Source organism: Oncorhynchus clarkii, chromosome 23 (genome assembly GCF_045791955.1).
Source record: "Oncorhynchus clarkii lewisi isolate Uvic-CL-2024 chromosome 23, UVic_Ocla_1.0, whole genome shotgun sequence".
NCBI classification, from domain to species: Eukaryota; Metazoa; Chordata; class Actinopteri; order Salmoniformes; family Salmonidae; genus Oncorhynchus; species Oncorhynchus clarkii.
In genome coordinates this window covers 579,644-592,939 of record NC_092169.1, presented here as the reverse complement: position 1 = coordinate 592,939, position 13,296 = coordinate 579,644, and the positions used below count along the sequence as shown (strand labels likewise).

General features: G+C 40.9%; 1 protein-coding gene across 1 annotated transcript in view; it reads right to left on the bottom strand.

Moving 5' to 3' along the window:
- The window catches only part of LOC139381605 (V-set and transmembrane domain-containing protein 4-like), a 28,569-nt gene extending 19,086 nt beyond the window's left edge, over positions 1–9,483 (bottom strand). Inside the window, exons 1-2 of the mRNA XM_071125256.1 lie at positions 9,141–9,483; positions 1,572–2,018 (exon numbers count right to left, since the gene is read on the bottom strand). Coding sequence (XP_070981357.1) covers positions 1,572–2,018; positions 9,141–9,192 — 499 coding nt within the window. The 5' untranslated portion in view covers positions 9,193–9,483. The remainder of the gene's footprint in view (positions 1–1,571; positions 2,019–9,140) is intronic.
- Between the last annotated feature and the right edge of the window lie 3,813 nt (positions 9,484–13,296).

Sequence of the window (13,296 nt, the reverse complement as noted above, 5' to 3'; positions counted from 1 at the left end):
CAGTCTTTAAACGATTTAACTGTTTTAAAGTCACCATTGGGCTCACGGTGAAACCGCTTACCGGCGACTGAGTTAGGAAGGACGCCTGTATCTTTGTAGTGACATGGATGTATTGATACATCATTCAAAGTGTAATTAATAACTTCACCATGCTCAAAGGGATATTCAATGTCTGTTTTTTAAGTGTTTACCCATCTACCAACATCTTCTTTGTGAGGCATTGGAAAACCTCCCTGGTCTTTGTGGGTGAATCTGTGTTTGAAATGCACTGCTTGACTGAGGGACCTTACAGATAATACAGAGATGTACAGAGATGACATAGTCATTCAAAACTCATGTTAAACACTATTATTCCACACAAAGTGAGTCCATTAAACTTTTTATGTGACTTGTTAAGCAAATTTTTACTCCTGAACTTATTTAGGCTTGCCATAACAAAGGGGTTGAATACTTATTGAGTCAAGACATTTCAGTATTTCACTTTTAATTCATTGTAAAAAAAATACAAAATAAATCCCCAAAAATGTCACTTTGACATTATGGGGTATTTACTGTGTCTAGGCCAGTGACAATTTAATACATTTTAAATTCAGTCCGTAAAACAACAAAATGTGGAGAAAGTCAACAGGTGTGAATACTTTCTGCAGGCACTGTACTGTATATACTGACTAAGGAAGCCTGTGACATGACAGACCAATCAGGACTCATATCTCGGCATGTCCAACCACTCCACTATTTCAGCCAGGAAGGATCCTTTCTTTCTCGCTGTATAGCGCAGTGTTTTCTACTTCGCTAAATTAGGCTCATAATTTAACATTTGTATACATATTTTCGTATCCTATTCAAGTTTTTAAGTGAGCCACATAAAAGTTCAAGAAGGCATTTTTCTGTAAACAGCCCTACTGTGAAGTAGGAACTGGCGTCAAACGCCTCAGATCCTGTTACCTGTCACAAATGTTTTCACATTAACATTGTGTTTGCAAGGTAAGAAATATACTACAGTGGTAATGGGCTGTGTTAATCAGAAAAAAAATTGTTTGGTCATCAGCATTTGTTTTTAACTAATTTGCTTTAGGATCATGGCATATGTTTGTGAAACTATATGAGTATATTTAAATAATCAGATTTAAAGACATCTTTTGTTTGTGACTCACTACTCATATATTTGAAACATTTTGATAGATTTCTATCTCCATACGTTGGTCCCAGGTCTCCCCATGCTTCGTATTGTTAGCCTCCAGGCCTGTTTACTGTACGTGGCAGGAAAATCTTGTAGAGTTGAAATTATTGTGTGTCTACACAAGTAGATAGTTTTATTGGCAGTCAGTTATCTGTGGCATAACAACCAGGGCCAGGAAAGCTCTATTCTGAGAGCTGTGACTGACTAGAGGTAACCTCGCTCTGATTTTGAGCTGAAGGAAACAGCTGTGTAACTGACCTTGAGACCATCCTTCTTTACATAACCATAGCGCAGTCCTGGGCAATAACACACACACACACACACACAAGCACATGAACACAACCATAGCTACACATGAAAAAACACACATACACAACTCACATACTCTTACCAGTGAGCTGGGCTGCAGAGGTGCCATTAGACGAAGCCTTCCAGCTGTTTCTGTGTCTGCGTATCTCCTGGACCCTACAGGTGTAGAACCCTCGGTCCCTTCGAGTCACATTCAGCACCAGCAGTCCATACACCTCTCCCTCTGTCCTTCCCTCTCTCTCCTCATACAGATGGAACTTGGGCTGGGAGAACCGGCAACTGTAGTTCCCATATATCTGTATCTTCTTCATGGTCAACTTCACAATCAGCTGTTCAGGAAGAGGAGGAGATGGGGATGGAGGGAGAGGAGGGAAAGAGGGAAGAGGAGGAGAGAAGAGCCATCGGAGGACGAGGAAGCTGTTGCTCCTCTTCTTCTGGGAGACGAGGCAGGACAGGTTCAGGTTCTCACCCTCACTAACCATGACAACTGGCCCAGGGATCACGGTCACGTTCAGGGCCTCACACACACCTGTGGGGACAAACATACTGTTAAAGTAATTTAAATGTTGAAAGATAATGATGAAATAATTCCACTCTGAAACCTTATAACTGTATGTAATTGATTAGAATCATACATTTATTATCTGATGGGTTTGTTTTGGTTTAGTCAATAAATTATATATCTGTACAATAGATCTTTATAGTATCTTAAACACAGACTGTCTCAGCAAAATTTGGTGCCGACCTTGGCTAGGGGCCACTGAGAGATTTGGGAGAGGGCAGGGAGTACTTCTCACCGCCTCCCTAATCTTGAGAGAGGACAGGGAGTGCTTCCCACGGTCTCCCTAATCTTTGTCGGCTGAATAGTGATACAGTATGTGCGTAGGATACCTACTGTTTGTGTGTGAATGTAAGTGCATAAGGAGCCAGTATAAAATTAATGATTTTGTACAACAGACTAGCGCTCTCGTGAATAAACATTTTGACTATCATAGCTGGGCCTCCGTCTGTTTCATTCAACCAGAATCTTACAAATTCTGGGATGCAGACTGAGTAGTTTAATTGAAGTGGTTTATGAACATTGAGAACATAATTCTCGTAACACATACACACACACACACACACATGCACGCATACACGCCCACACACACCTACTCAGAGACTGTACTGACACTATTGCTCAAATCTACTCTATCTGTGATTCTAAATACTGTACATTATCACCTCTTGAATAACAACTGTAACATTCATACTGGATCATCAGTACATTTATAGATAAATAGAAGTCCAGACAGGGTCTGGAGAGGTTTAAGAGGGGTCCATAGGGTTTGACTTGTTCACAGACTGTACACTTTCTAAAGGGGGGTTGTGTGTGTTGATGCCCAGTGCTACCAGCTGGGTCAGGTCTGTTCAGGGGAGTCAGTCTGTCTGGAAACAGTATGGACAATTTGCCAGCGGAGACAGAACAGCTACAGGTGGTACACATTTATCTACTGTACAGAGAGAAAAGGGGAAGAGAGAGAAACACGACAGGATAACAAGGACCACCTGTGTTCCATAAATAGTGTGTGTGTGTGTGTGTGTGTGTGTGTGTGTGTGTGTGTGTGTGTGTGTGTGTGTGTGTGTGTGTGTGTGTTTACTATAGAGCTTTAGTCTTGTTAATATTTCCTACCCCTACAGTCTGTCCATGGCCCGAGAGTTCATATGTTACACATTTCAGACAGGAAACGCCACGTATTAAATTAACCATTTATAAGAAAGATTACAATACATGCAATACATTAGTCTTGGCGTTAGGCTCTGCTCATTCAGGGTAGCTCACTGCCAGAGCATGCATATTGTTAAGATAATAATAAGTACAGGCATAGAGCATGCTAAACCAATTCACCTGCAGGAAGGAAACACAGAACAAAAAAGGTGGAGGCTGGGGGGAAAGCAAGTAACAGACATGCATGCGAGTAACGCATGTTCCTGCAATAGCATGCCACTGAGAACACCAGTGCATAGTTTGCGCATGGCAGCCATCAGAGAAGTGTGTGCAGAACCTGGTGGACTAAATAGACCGCCATATTAACGTGGAGTGATGAATCTAATTGGTGCAATACCAGCTGATGCTATCAGCTTATGCCAGTACTCTGGTTTTCTGTATGAACTAGCGCTGCGCATCATGCACACAGTGGGGAGAACAATTATTTGATACACTGCCGATTTTGCAGGTTTTCCTACTTACAAAGCATGTAGAGGTCTGTTTAAAAAAAAATCATAAGTACACTTCAACTGTGAGAGACGGAATCTAAAACAAAAATCCAGAAAATCACATTGTTTGATTTTTAAGTAATTAATTTGCATTTTTGAAACAACTAGATTTATTTTGCAGTGTATGTACGGAATATCTTTATGTCATAACCATGTTCAAATGTTGTCCATAACCACGCCAGAGACAAAAGCCCACATACATGGGCTCTGGTCAAAAGTAGAGCACTATTCGGAATAGGGTGCAATTTGGGACAAAGACAGTGACACTGAAGTCAGAACAAGGGCTGAATTCAACCAAACCACAGCTATGTCTGCGCTGTTTCTTCGTTTACAAAACCAGTGCACGCAAACACACACATAATAACACACACATCTCTGCAGAGCATGGCGCTTGCAACGCGAGGATAGTGGGTTCCACCCATACGTAAAACATGTATGCACAAATTACTGTAAGTCACTTACAGTCATATACAGTGCCTTGCGAAAGTATTCGGCCCCCTTGAACTTTGCGACTTTTTGCCACATTTCAGGCTTCAAACATAAAGATATAAAACTTGTTGATTCTTCACAAAAAAATACAGTTTTATATCTTTATGTTTGAAGCCTGAAATGTGGCAAAAGGTCGCAAAGTTCAAGGGGGCCGAATACTTTCGCAAGGCACTGTATATATATATATATGGGGCAAAAAAGTATTTAGTCAGCCACCAATTGTGCAAGTTCTCCCACTTAAAAAGATGAGAGGCCTGAAATGTTCATCATAGGTACACTTCAACTATGACAGACAAAATGAGAAAAAAAATCCAGAAAATCACATTGTAGGATTTTTAATGAATTTACAGTGCCTTGCGAAAGTATTCGGCCCCCTTGAACTTTGTGACCTTTTGCCACATTTCAAACATAAAGATATAAAACTGTATTTTTTTGTGAAGAATCAACAACAAGTGGGACACAATCATGAAGTGGAACGACATTTATTGGATATTTCAAACTTTTTTAACAAATCAAAAACTGAAAAATTGGCCGTGCAAAATTATTCAGCCCCTTTACTTTCAGTGCAGCAAACTCTCTCCAGAAGTTCAGTGAGGATCTCTGAATGATCCAATGTTGACCTAAATGACTAATGATGATAAATACAATCCACCTGTGTGTAATCAAGTCTCCGTATAAATGCACCTGCACTGTGATAGTCTCAGAGGTCCGTTAAAAGCGCAGAGAGCATCATGAAGAACAAGGAACACACCAGGCAGGTCCGAGATAATGTTGTGAAGAAGTTTAAAGCCGGATTTGGATACAAAAAGATTTCCCAAGCTTTAAACATCCCAAGGAGCACTGTGCAAGCGATAATATTGAAATGGAAGGAGTATCAGACCACTGCAAATCTACCAAGACCTGGCCGTCCCTCTAAACTTTCAGCTCATACAAGGAGAAGACTGATCAGAGATGCAGCCAAGAGGCCCATGATCACTCTGGATGAACTGCAGAGATCTACAGCTGAGGTGGGAGACTCTGTCCATAGGACAACAATCAGTCGTATATTGCACAAATCTGGCCTTTATGGAAGAGTGGCAAGAAGAAAGCCATTTCTTAAAGATATCCATAAAAAGTGTTGTTTAAAGTTTGCCACAAGCCACCTGGGAGACACACCAAACATGTGGAAGAAGGTGCTCTGGTCAGATGAAACCAAAATTGAACTTTTTGCAACAATGCAAAACGTTATGTTTGGCGTAAAAGCAACACAGCTGAACACACCATCCCCACTGTCAAACATGGTGGTGACAGCATCATGGTTTGGGCCTGCTTTTCTTCAGCAGGGACAGGGAAGATGGTTAAAATTGATGGGAAGATGGATGGAGCCAAATACAGGACCATTCTGGAAGAAAACCTGATGGAGTCTGCAGAAGACCTGAGACTGGGACGGAGATTTGTCTTCCAACAAGACAATGATCCAAAACATAAAGCAAAATCTACAATGGAATGGTTCAAAAAGAAACATATCCAGGTGTTAGAATGGCCAAGTCAAAGTCCAGACCTGAATCCAATCGAGAATCTGTGGAAAGAACTGAAAACTGCTGTTCACAAATGCTCTCCATCCAACCTCACTGAGCTCGAGCTGTTTTGCAAGGAGGAATGGGGAAAAATTTCAGTCTCTCGATGTGCAAAACTGATAGAGACATACCCCAAGCGACTTACAGCTGTAATCGCAGCAAAAGGTGGCGCTACAAAGTATTAACTTAAGGGGGCTGAATAATTTTGCACGCCCAATTTTTCAGTTGTTGATTCTTCACAAAAAAATACAGTTTTATATCTTTATGTTTGAAGCCTGAAATGTGGCAAAAGGTCGTAAAGTTCAAGGGGGCCGAATACTTTCGCAAGGCACTGTATATGCAAATTATTGTGTAAAAAAAGTATTATCTCAATACTTTGTTATATACCCTCTGTTGGCAATGACAGAGGTCAAACGTTTTCTGTAAGTCTTCACAAGGTTTCCACACACTGTTGCTGGTATTTTGGCCCATTCCTCCATGCAGATCTCCTCTAGATCAGTGATGTTTTGGGGCTGTTGCTGGGCAACACAGACTTTCAACTCCCTCCAAAGATTTTCTATGGGGTTGACATCTGGAGACTGGCTAGGCCACTCCAGGAGCTTGAAATGCTTCTTACGAAGCCACTCCTTCGTTGCCCGGGCGGTGTGTTTGGGATCATTGTCATGCATGAGAGACCCAGTCACGTTGCCCTTGCTGATGGAAGGAGGTTTTCACTCAAAATCTCACGATACATGGCCCCATTCATTCTTTCCTTTACACGGATCAGTCGCCCTGGTCCCTTTGCAGAAAAACAGCCCCAAAGCATGATGTTTCCACCCCCGTGCTTCACAGTAGGTATGATGTTCTTTGGATGCAACTCAGCATTCTTTGTCCTCCAAACACAACGAGTTGAGTTTTTACCAAAAAGTTATATATTGGTGTCATCTGACCATATGACGTTCTCCCAATCTTCTTCTGGATCCTCTAAATGCTCTCTAGAAAACTTCAGACGGGCCTGGATATGTACTGGCTTAAGCAGGATTTGAGTCCCTGGCGGCGTAGTGTGTTACTGATGGTAGGCTTTGTTACTTTGGTCCCAGCTCTCTGCAGGTCATTCACTAGGTCCCCCCGTGTGGTTTGCTCACCGTACTTGTGATAATTTTGACCCCATGGGGTGAGATCTTGCGTGGAGCCCCAGATCGAGGGAGATCATCAGTGGTCTTGTATGTCTTCCATTTCCTAATAATTGCTCCCACAGTTGATTTCTTCACACCAAGCTGCTTAACTATTGCAGATTCAGTCTTCCCAGCCTGGTACAGGTCTACAATTTTGTTTCTGGTGTCCTTTGACAGCTCTTTGGTCTTGGCCATAGTGGAGTTTGGAGTGTGACTGTTTGAGGTTGTGGACAGGTGTCTTTTATACTGACAACAAGTTCAAACAGGTGCCATTAATACAGGTAACGAGTGGAGGACAGAGGAGCCTCTTAAAGAAGAAGTTACAGGTCTGTGAGAGCCAGAAATCTTGTTTGTTTGTAGGTGACCAAATACTTATTTTCCACCATAATTTGCAAATAAATTCATTAAAAATCCTACAATGTGATTTTCTGGATTTTTTTTTCTCTCATTTTGTCTGTCATAGTTGAAGTTTACCTATGATGAAAATTACAGTGGGTGACAGTTGGTGGCTGACAATTGATGGCTGACTAAATACTTTTTTGCCCCACTGTATAGATATATATATACCTAGCTTATATACTTTCGATATGTGGTTGATTTTGAGATGCTAGCACTCTGAACTTCAAAACTGATATTTGAGGAGTTAGTGACTGCTTATCTCCTGTTGCTGACAGATGGTAGATACAGTGCCTTGCAAACGTATAACAAAGTCAGATTAAAATGAATTGAATTATGATTTTTATTTGTCAACAATCTACACAAAATACTCTGTATTGTCAAAGTGGAAGTTCATAACTAAAATATAGTCATTGCATAAGCATTCAGACCCTTTGTTTAGGCAAACCTAAATTAGTTCAGGAGTAACATGTGGCTTAACAAATTACATAATAGGTTACATGGAGTCACTCTGTGTGAAATAATAGGGGTTGACAGGATTTTTGAATCACTAAACGTTGCTCTGTCCCCCAAACATCCAACATCTGTAAGGTCAATCAGTCAGCTATTGAATTCCAAGCACAGATTCAACTACAAAGACCAGGGAGCTTTTTGAAAGCCTCATAAAAAGGGCAGTGATTGGTAGATGGGTAACAATAACAAATCAGACATTTATAATCTCTTCATGCATGGTCAAGTTAATAATTATGCTGTGGATCATATATTAAACAACCTAGACACATCAAAGATAGTCATCCTTCTGAACTGAGCTGCAGGACAGGAATTAAACTGCTCCAGGGATGTAATGGGAGAAAACTAGTTACTCCACAATAATGACCTAAATGACACGGTGAAAAGAAGAATAGAAATATACAAAATATGCCAAAAAATGCATCTTGAATGCAACAAGGCACTAAAGTAATATTGCAAAAAAAAACATAGTAAAGGAATACACTTTTTGGCCTAATTGCAAAGCCTTGTGTTTGAGTGGCCGCGTCATGGTAAAGGCATGCTTTACATCGGCAAATACTGGGCGGTTTTTAGGATTAAAAGAAACGGGATGGCGCTAAGCACAGTCTGCGTTAGTCTGCTTTACACCAGAAACTGGGAGAATAATTCACCTTTAAGCAGGACAATAACCTCCAACACAAGGCGAAATCTAAACTGGAGTTGCTTACCAAGAAGACAGTGAATGTTCCTGAGCGGGCAAGTTACAGTATTTACTTAAATCTGCTTAAAAGTCTATGGCAAGACTTGATCCCCAACATCTTGACAGAGCTTGAAGAATTTTGAAAAGAATAATGGGAAAATATTTCACAATCCAGGTGTGCAAAGCAAGTATAAACTTACCCAAGAAGACTCATAGCTGCAATCAATGCCATAGGTGATTGTAAAATGTATTTGATGCATGGAGCCATATTTTAGGTATTTAATTTCTATGAATACATTTTTTTATTAAGAGGTTCTTCCACAATTCCAATTAAATACATTTTTATGCCCTTTGTACACACAATAAAATGTGAAGAATGTGTGTATGGGATAACATATAAAACAGTGGCCTGACAATGTACTGTATAAGTTCACATGGTTGAGAGTGAAGAGTATCCTGACAATTCAAACTGAAGAATGTGCAAAAGTATTTATTTATCCCTACTTATACAGAGATAAATTAACAGCAAGTAAATACAGGGTAGTAGTATGTTAATACAGAGGTAGTACAGTATGTGAATACAGTAGTAGTATGTAAGTAGAGCACCTTACCTGCTATCAGAGCTCTAGTCAAGAGAACGTACATTACAGAGGAGAAGTTCATTTTCCACAGTCAACCAATCCATAAACGCAAACTGCACCTATACAATAAACTACGCAATACAACAAGATGTAGCTATACATCTAGACACAGCCACGTAACAACTCTCCAGTAGTTACACCATCATTCCAGAGCCCAGGCCACCATCTAGCCTACTCTACTTTTCTCTATTTTTGTCTCTTCTCTCTCATTTTCTTTCTCCGTTCCCAAAATCACAGTGTGTAATAAGAAACAGTACATGCTCTGTTCTCACTTAGAAACTCCCCTCAGTTCTTTCTTTCTCATTCTCGCTCTCTCTCTCTCTCTCTTTCCCCTGTTAAATGTAGGGAAATGTCGTTTCCTGAGTGGTGTTTTGGAACAGCCGCAGATTTCCAGCTGAAGCTGCCTAAGAAGCATTAGGCAGGCCTAGCGGGCATCTTTTTGTGTGTGTGTGTGTGTGTGTGTGTGTGTGTGTGTGTGTGTGTGTGTGTGTGCGCGTGTGCGTGTGTGCGTGCGTGCGTGCGTGAGCGTGACCTGTGTCTGTGTCTGTGTCTGTGTCTGTGTCTGTGTCTGTGTCTGTCTCTCCAACAGAGTGGCAAGGTTAGTCTCAGGCTGTGGTCAGACTGGTCCAGTAGACTACAGGCCTGCTGGTTTAATGGCCAGGCTAAAGTGCTGAGCTAGTATTACTGCTGGCTCTAGGCCATCCCTAGCCCACTGGTGTTACACAACACATAACCCTTTATATACTATGTCTAACGGCCTTCAGGAATCACTCTTTCAAAATTATTTTTATTTTACCATTTCTGTTATATAGTGGTGTTTACTTTTCATGCAGATTAATGTGAAATCACATGTAGTTTACACCTTTCCCTCCCTTTATGCTCTAGCTGATGACTCCACAATTGGCAGCCAACTCAGAGCTGAGTTGTGGAATTCAGGAATAGAACACTGAAAATAATGACATTTCCAGCCTATTTATGGTTGCTTGATGACAGATAAAGGTTATAACCATGTGTAAGTGCATTTTATAAAGTGTTAAGAACTGCAGGTCAAATTTGGCTTACTATTTGGCAAGTACTGAACAGCTATCACACTATTTAGTGTGTTAGCACTTTGTGTTTGCACTTTGTCAAATGTGGCTGGTGTCATGCAAACTTCACTTTTTCCCAATCTTGTGCAGGATGACGTTGAAAGCTCTTCCTACATTAACTCCTTTTGTAAAGATTAATTTACTGTACAGCAACACAACAATGTCTTCCAACAGGTGGCGTCACGCCTACTTGACACTCGTCCCTCAACTGATAGTTGCAGACGGTTTGTCGCACTATCTGACATAAAACAATGTTAACAGAATAGAATAGAATAGAGAAACCAGATGTGGAAATTCTTGGCAATGGTCACATGATGCTTTGAGACACCTTAAAATACAGTAAATCATGTTGACAGGGTTTTAAAGTGAAATATGGAGCTCTCTTTACTGTCTCCACTCCCAGAGGATTCATTTGATTCTGATTAACATGTGATGGAGGATAACAAACAGTTGATGCAAACAAAATGGTAGTATAAAGCTACCTGTAGTCCAGGAGTAGGCATCTGGCCCTTAACATAAAACATAAGATTGATGCTTCTACCCATCTGCTACCACAGACACACACACACACACACTTCTGTTTGTATTCCCTGTTGCTACCTACTATGCTCCTCTGTGCCCCCATGTGGTTAAAAGAGGCTACTTTTCACTTGGCTCACACATCTATCTATACACCAGTACAACCATGGAATTAGATCTGGCAATTCAGATTATTCCAGAGAAAATGAAAAACCTGCACTCACTGAAATATTATTTAAGTTAAAAAAATGTAATATCAGTAGAGGTCAAAGCAAACGTACGTGTTTTGGCGATAGCCTTCGTGAGCATTTGGATAACAATAGGCCTTCATGATATTTCAAATCAAATCGAATTGTACATGTCACATGTCACAAGACCTTAACCAAGAATGCATTTTTAAGAAAAAGTGTCAAGAAAGTATTTACTAAAATAAACTGAAGTAAAAAAATTATAAATAAAATAAAAAATATAAATAAAGAAGAAAAATAACAAATAATAGAGGAGCAACAATAAAATAACAGTAGCGAGGCTATATACAGGGGGTACCAGTACAGAGTCAATGTGCGGGGACACAGGTAAGTTGAGATAATATGTACATGTAGGTAGAGGTAAAGTGACTATGCATTGATAATAAACAGAGAGTAGCAGCAGTGTAAAAATGGGGTGTGGGGCAATGCAAATAGTCCGGGTAGCCATTTGATTAGCTAATCAGGAATCTTATGGATTGGGGGTAGAAGCTGTTAAGAAACGTTTTGGACCTAGACTTGGCGCTCCAATACCACTTGCCGTGTGGTGGCAGAGAGAACAGTCTATAACTAGGGTGGTTGTAGTCTTTGGGAATTTACAGGGCCTTCCTCTGACACCACCTGGTATAGAGGTCCTGGATGGCAGGAAGCTTGGCCCCAGTGATATACTGGGCCGTACGCATTACCCTCTGTAGAGCCTTGCGGCCAGAGGCCGAGCAGTTGCCATACTAGGCTGTGATACAACCAGTTAGGACGCTCTCGATGGTGCAGCTGTATAACTTTTTGTGTATCTAAGGACCCATGCCTAATCTTTTCAAACTCCTGAGGGGGAATTGTGAAGGCTTTGTTGTGCCTTCACAAATGATAGTTTGTTGGTGATGTGGACACCAAGGAACTTGAAGCTCTCAACCTGCTCCAATATATCCCAGTCGATGAGAATGGGGGCGTGCTCGGTCCATCTTTTTCTGTAGTCCACAATCATCTCCTTTGTCTTGATCACGTTGAGGGAGAGGTTGTTATCCTGGCACCACACAGCCAGGTCTCTGACCTCCTCCCAATTGGAGGTCCCTCAGTCGAGCAGTGATTTTCAAACACAGATTCAACCACGAAGACCAGAGAGATTTTCCAATACCTCGCAAAGAAGGGCACCTATTGGTAGATGGGTCAAAACAAAAAAAACCTGCAACTGAATATCCCTTTGAGAATGTTGAAGTTATTAATTTATACTTTGGATGGTGTATCAATACACCCCGTCACTGCAAAAATCCATGTTTAACTGTACTTTAATTTTTTAAATAAATATTTACATTTTCTTGATGATCTTTTAATTAAAGTCTTAGCTTTTCACAAACTTAGGGTGAAAATAAGGTTTTTAAAGATTTTTTTTAAATTCTTCCAAAATGAAGGAAATTCCAATATGGCAGGTCCTTGAGGCAGATGTGTTCCTTATGATGGTAAACACTTAAAGGTACAATGGCTCTGCCATTTCTTGTTTGTTAAATCACTGTACAATCTAAACCGCTCTGCAATTTCAATAACCAAAAATATAGTATTTTCAGCTGTTTGAAGCTGATGTAAAAAAAAACAACAGTAAAAAGATGCAAAAGACTGCAAAGAACAGAAATAGCACCCATAGCCAGACCTACCGCTTACCAGACTTGCCTCCGATGAGAATGACAGATCTACAACTCACATTACTATGTGAATTTGGTCGGGTCGCCCACAAAGTTGCCTAGTGAACCTGCCTACTGTACTGGTTTGCAATGCCCCCATTCCAAGCACCCCCTGACGTACTGACGTCTGATGTCATAGTTCAGAGGTCAGACTGTGAAACAAATAGGGATCATGGTGTGTGTGTGTGTGTGTGTGTGTTTGTTTGTTTGTTTGTTGTGAGGTTGTGGATCAGGGGAAATGAAAGGAAAGGCATTTTCATAGCAGATGTAGCTTCCAGGCCTCTGGGGGCAGTTGGCGCTCATTTAACTCGTTTGGGACGTTTATACAGCAACAGGAAAGATACACACACAAACCCACACGCACACTAACAATAAAGAAAGAGTAGGAAAGAGAGAGGGTGATGTTGTTGATTCAATAGAAGAGAGAGAGAGGGAGAGAAAGAGACCTAGAGTGACAACAGTAGCAGCGTAAGAGTGTGATTACTTAAACCTCCCTAATGAACTGTGGTAATTATCTGTGTGATAAAGACAGTCCCATTTCTGCCTCTGAGACATGGGGACAGTGGAGGAGGAAGAGGAGGAGGAGGAGGAGGGGTAGCGA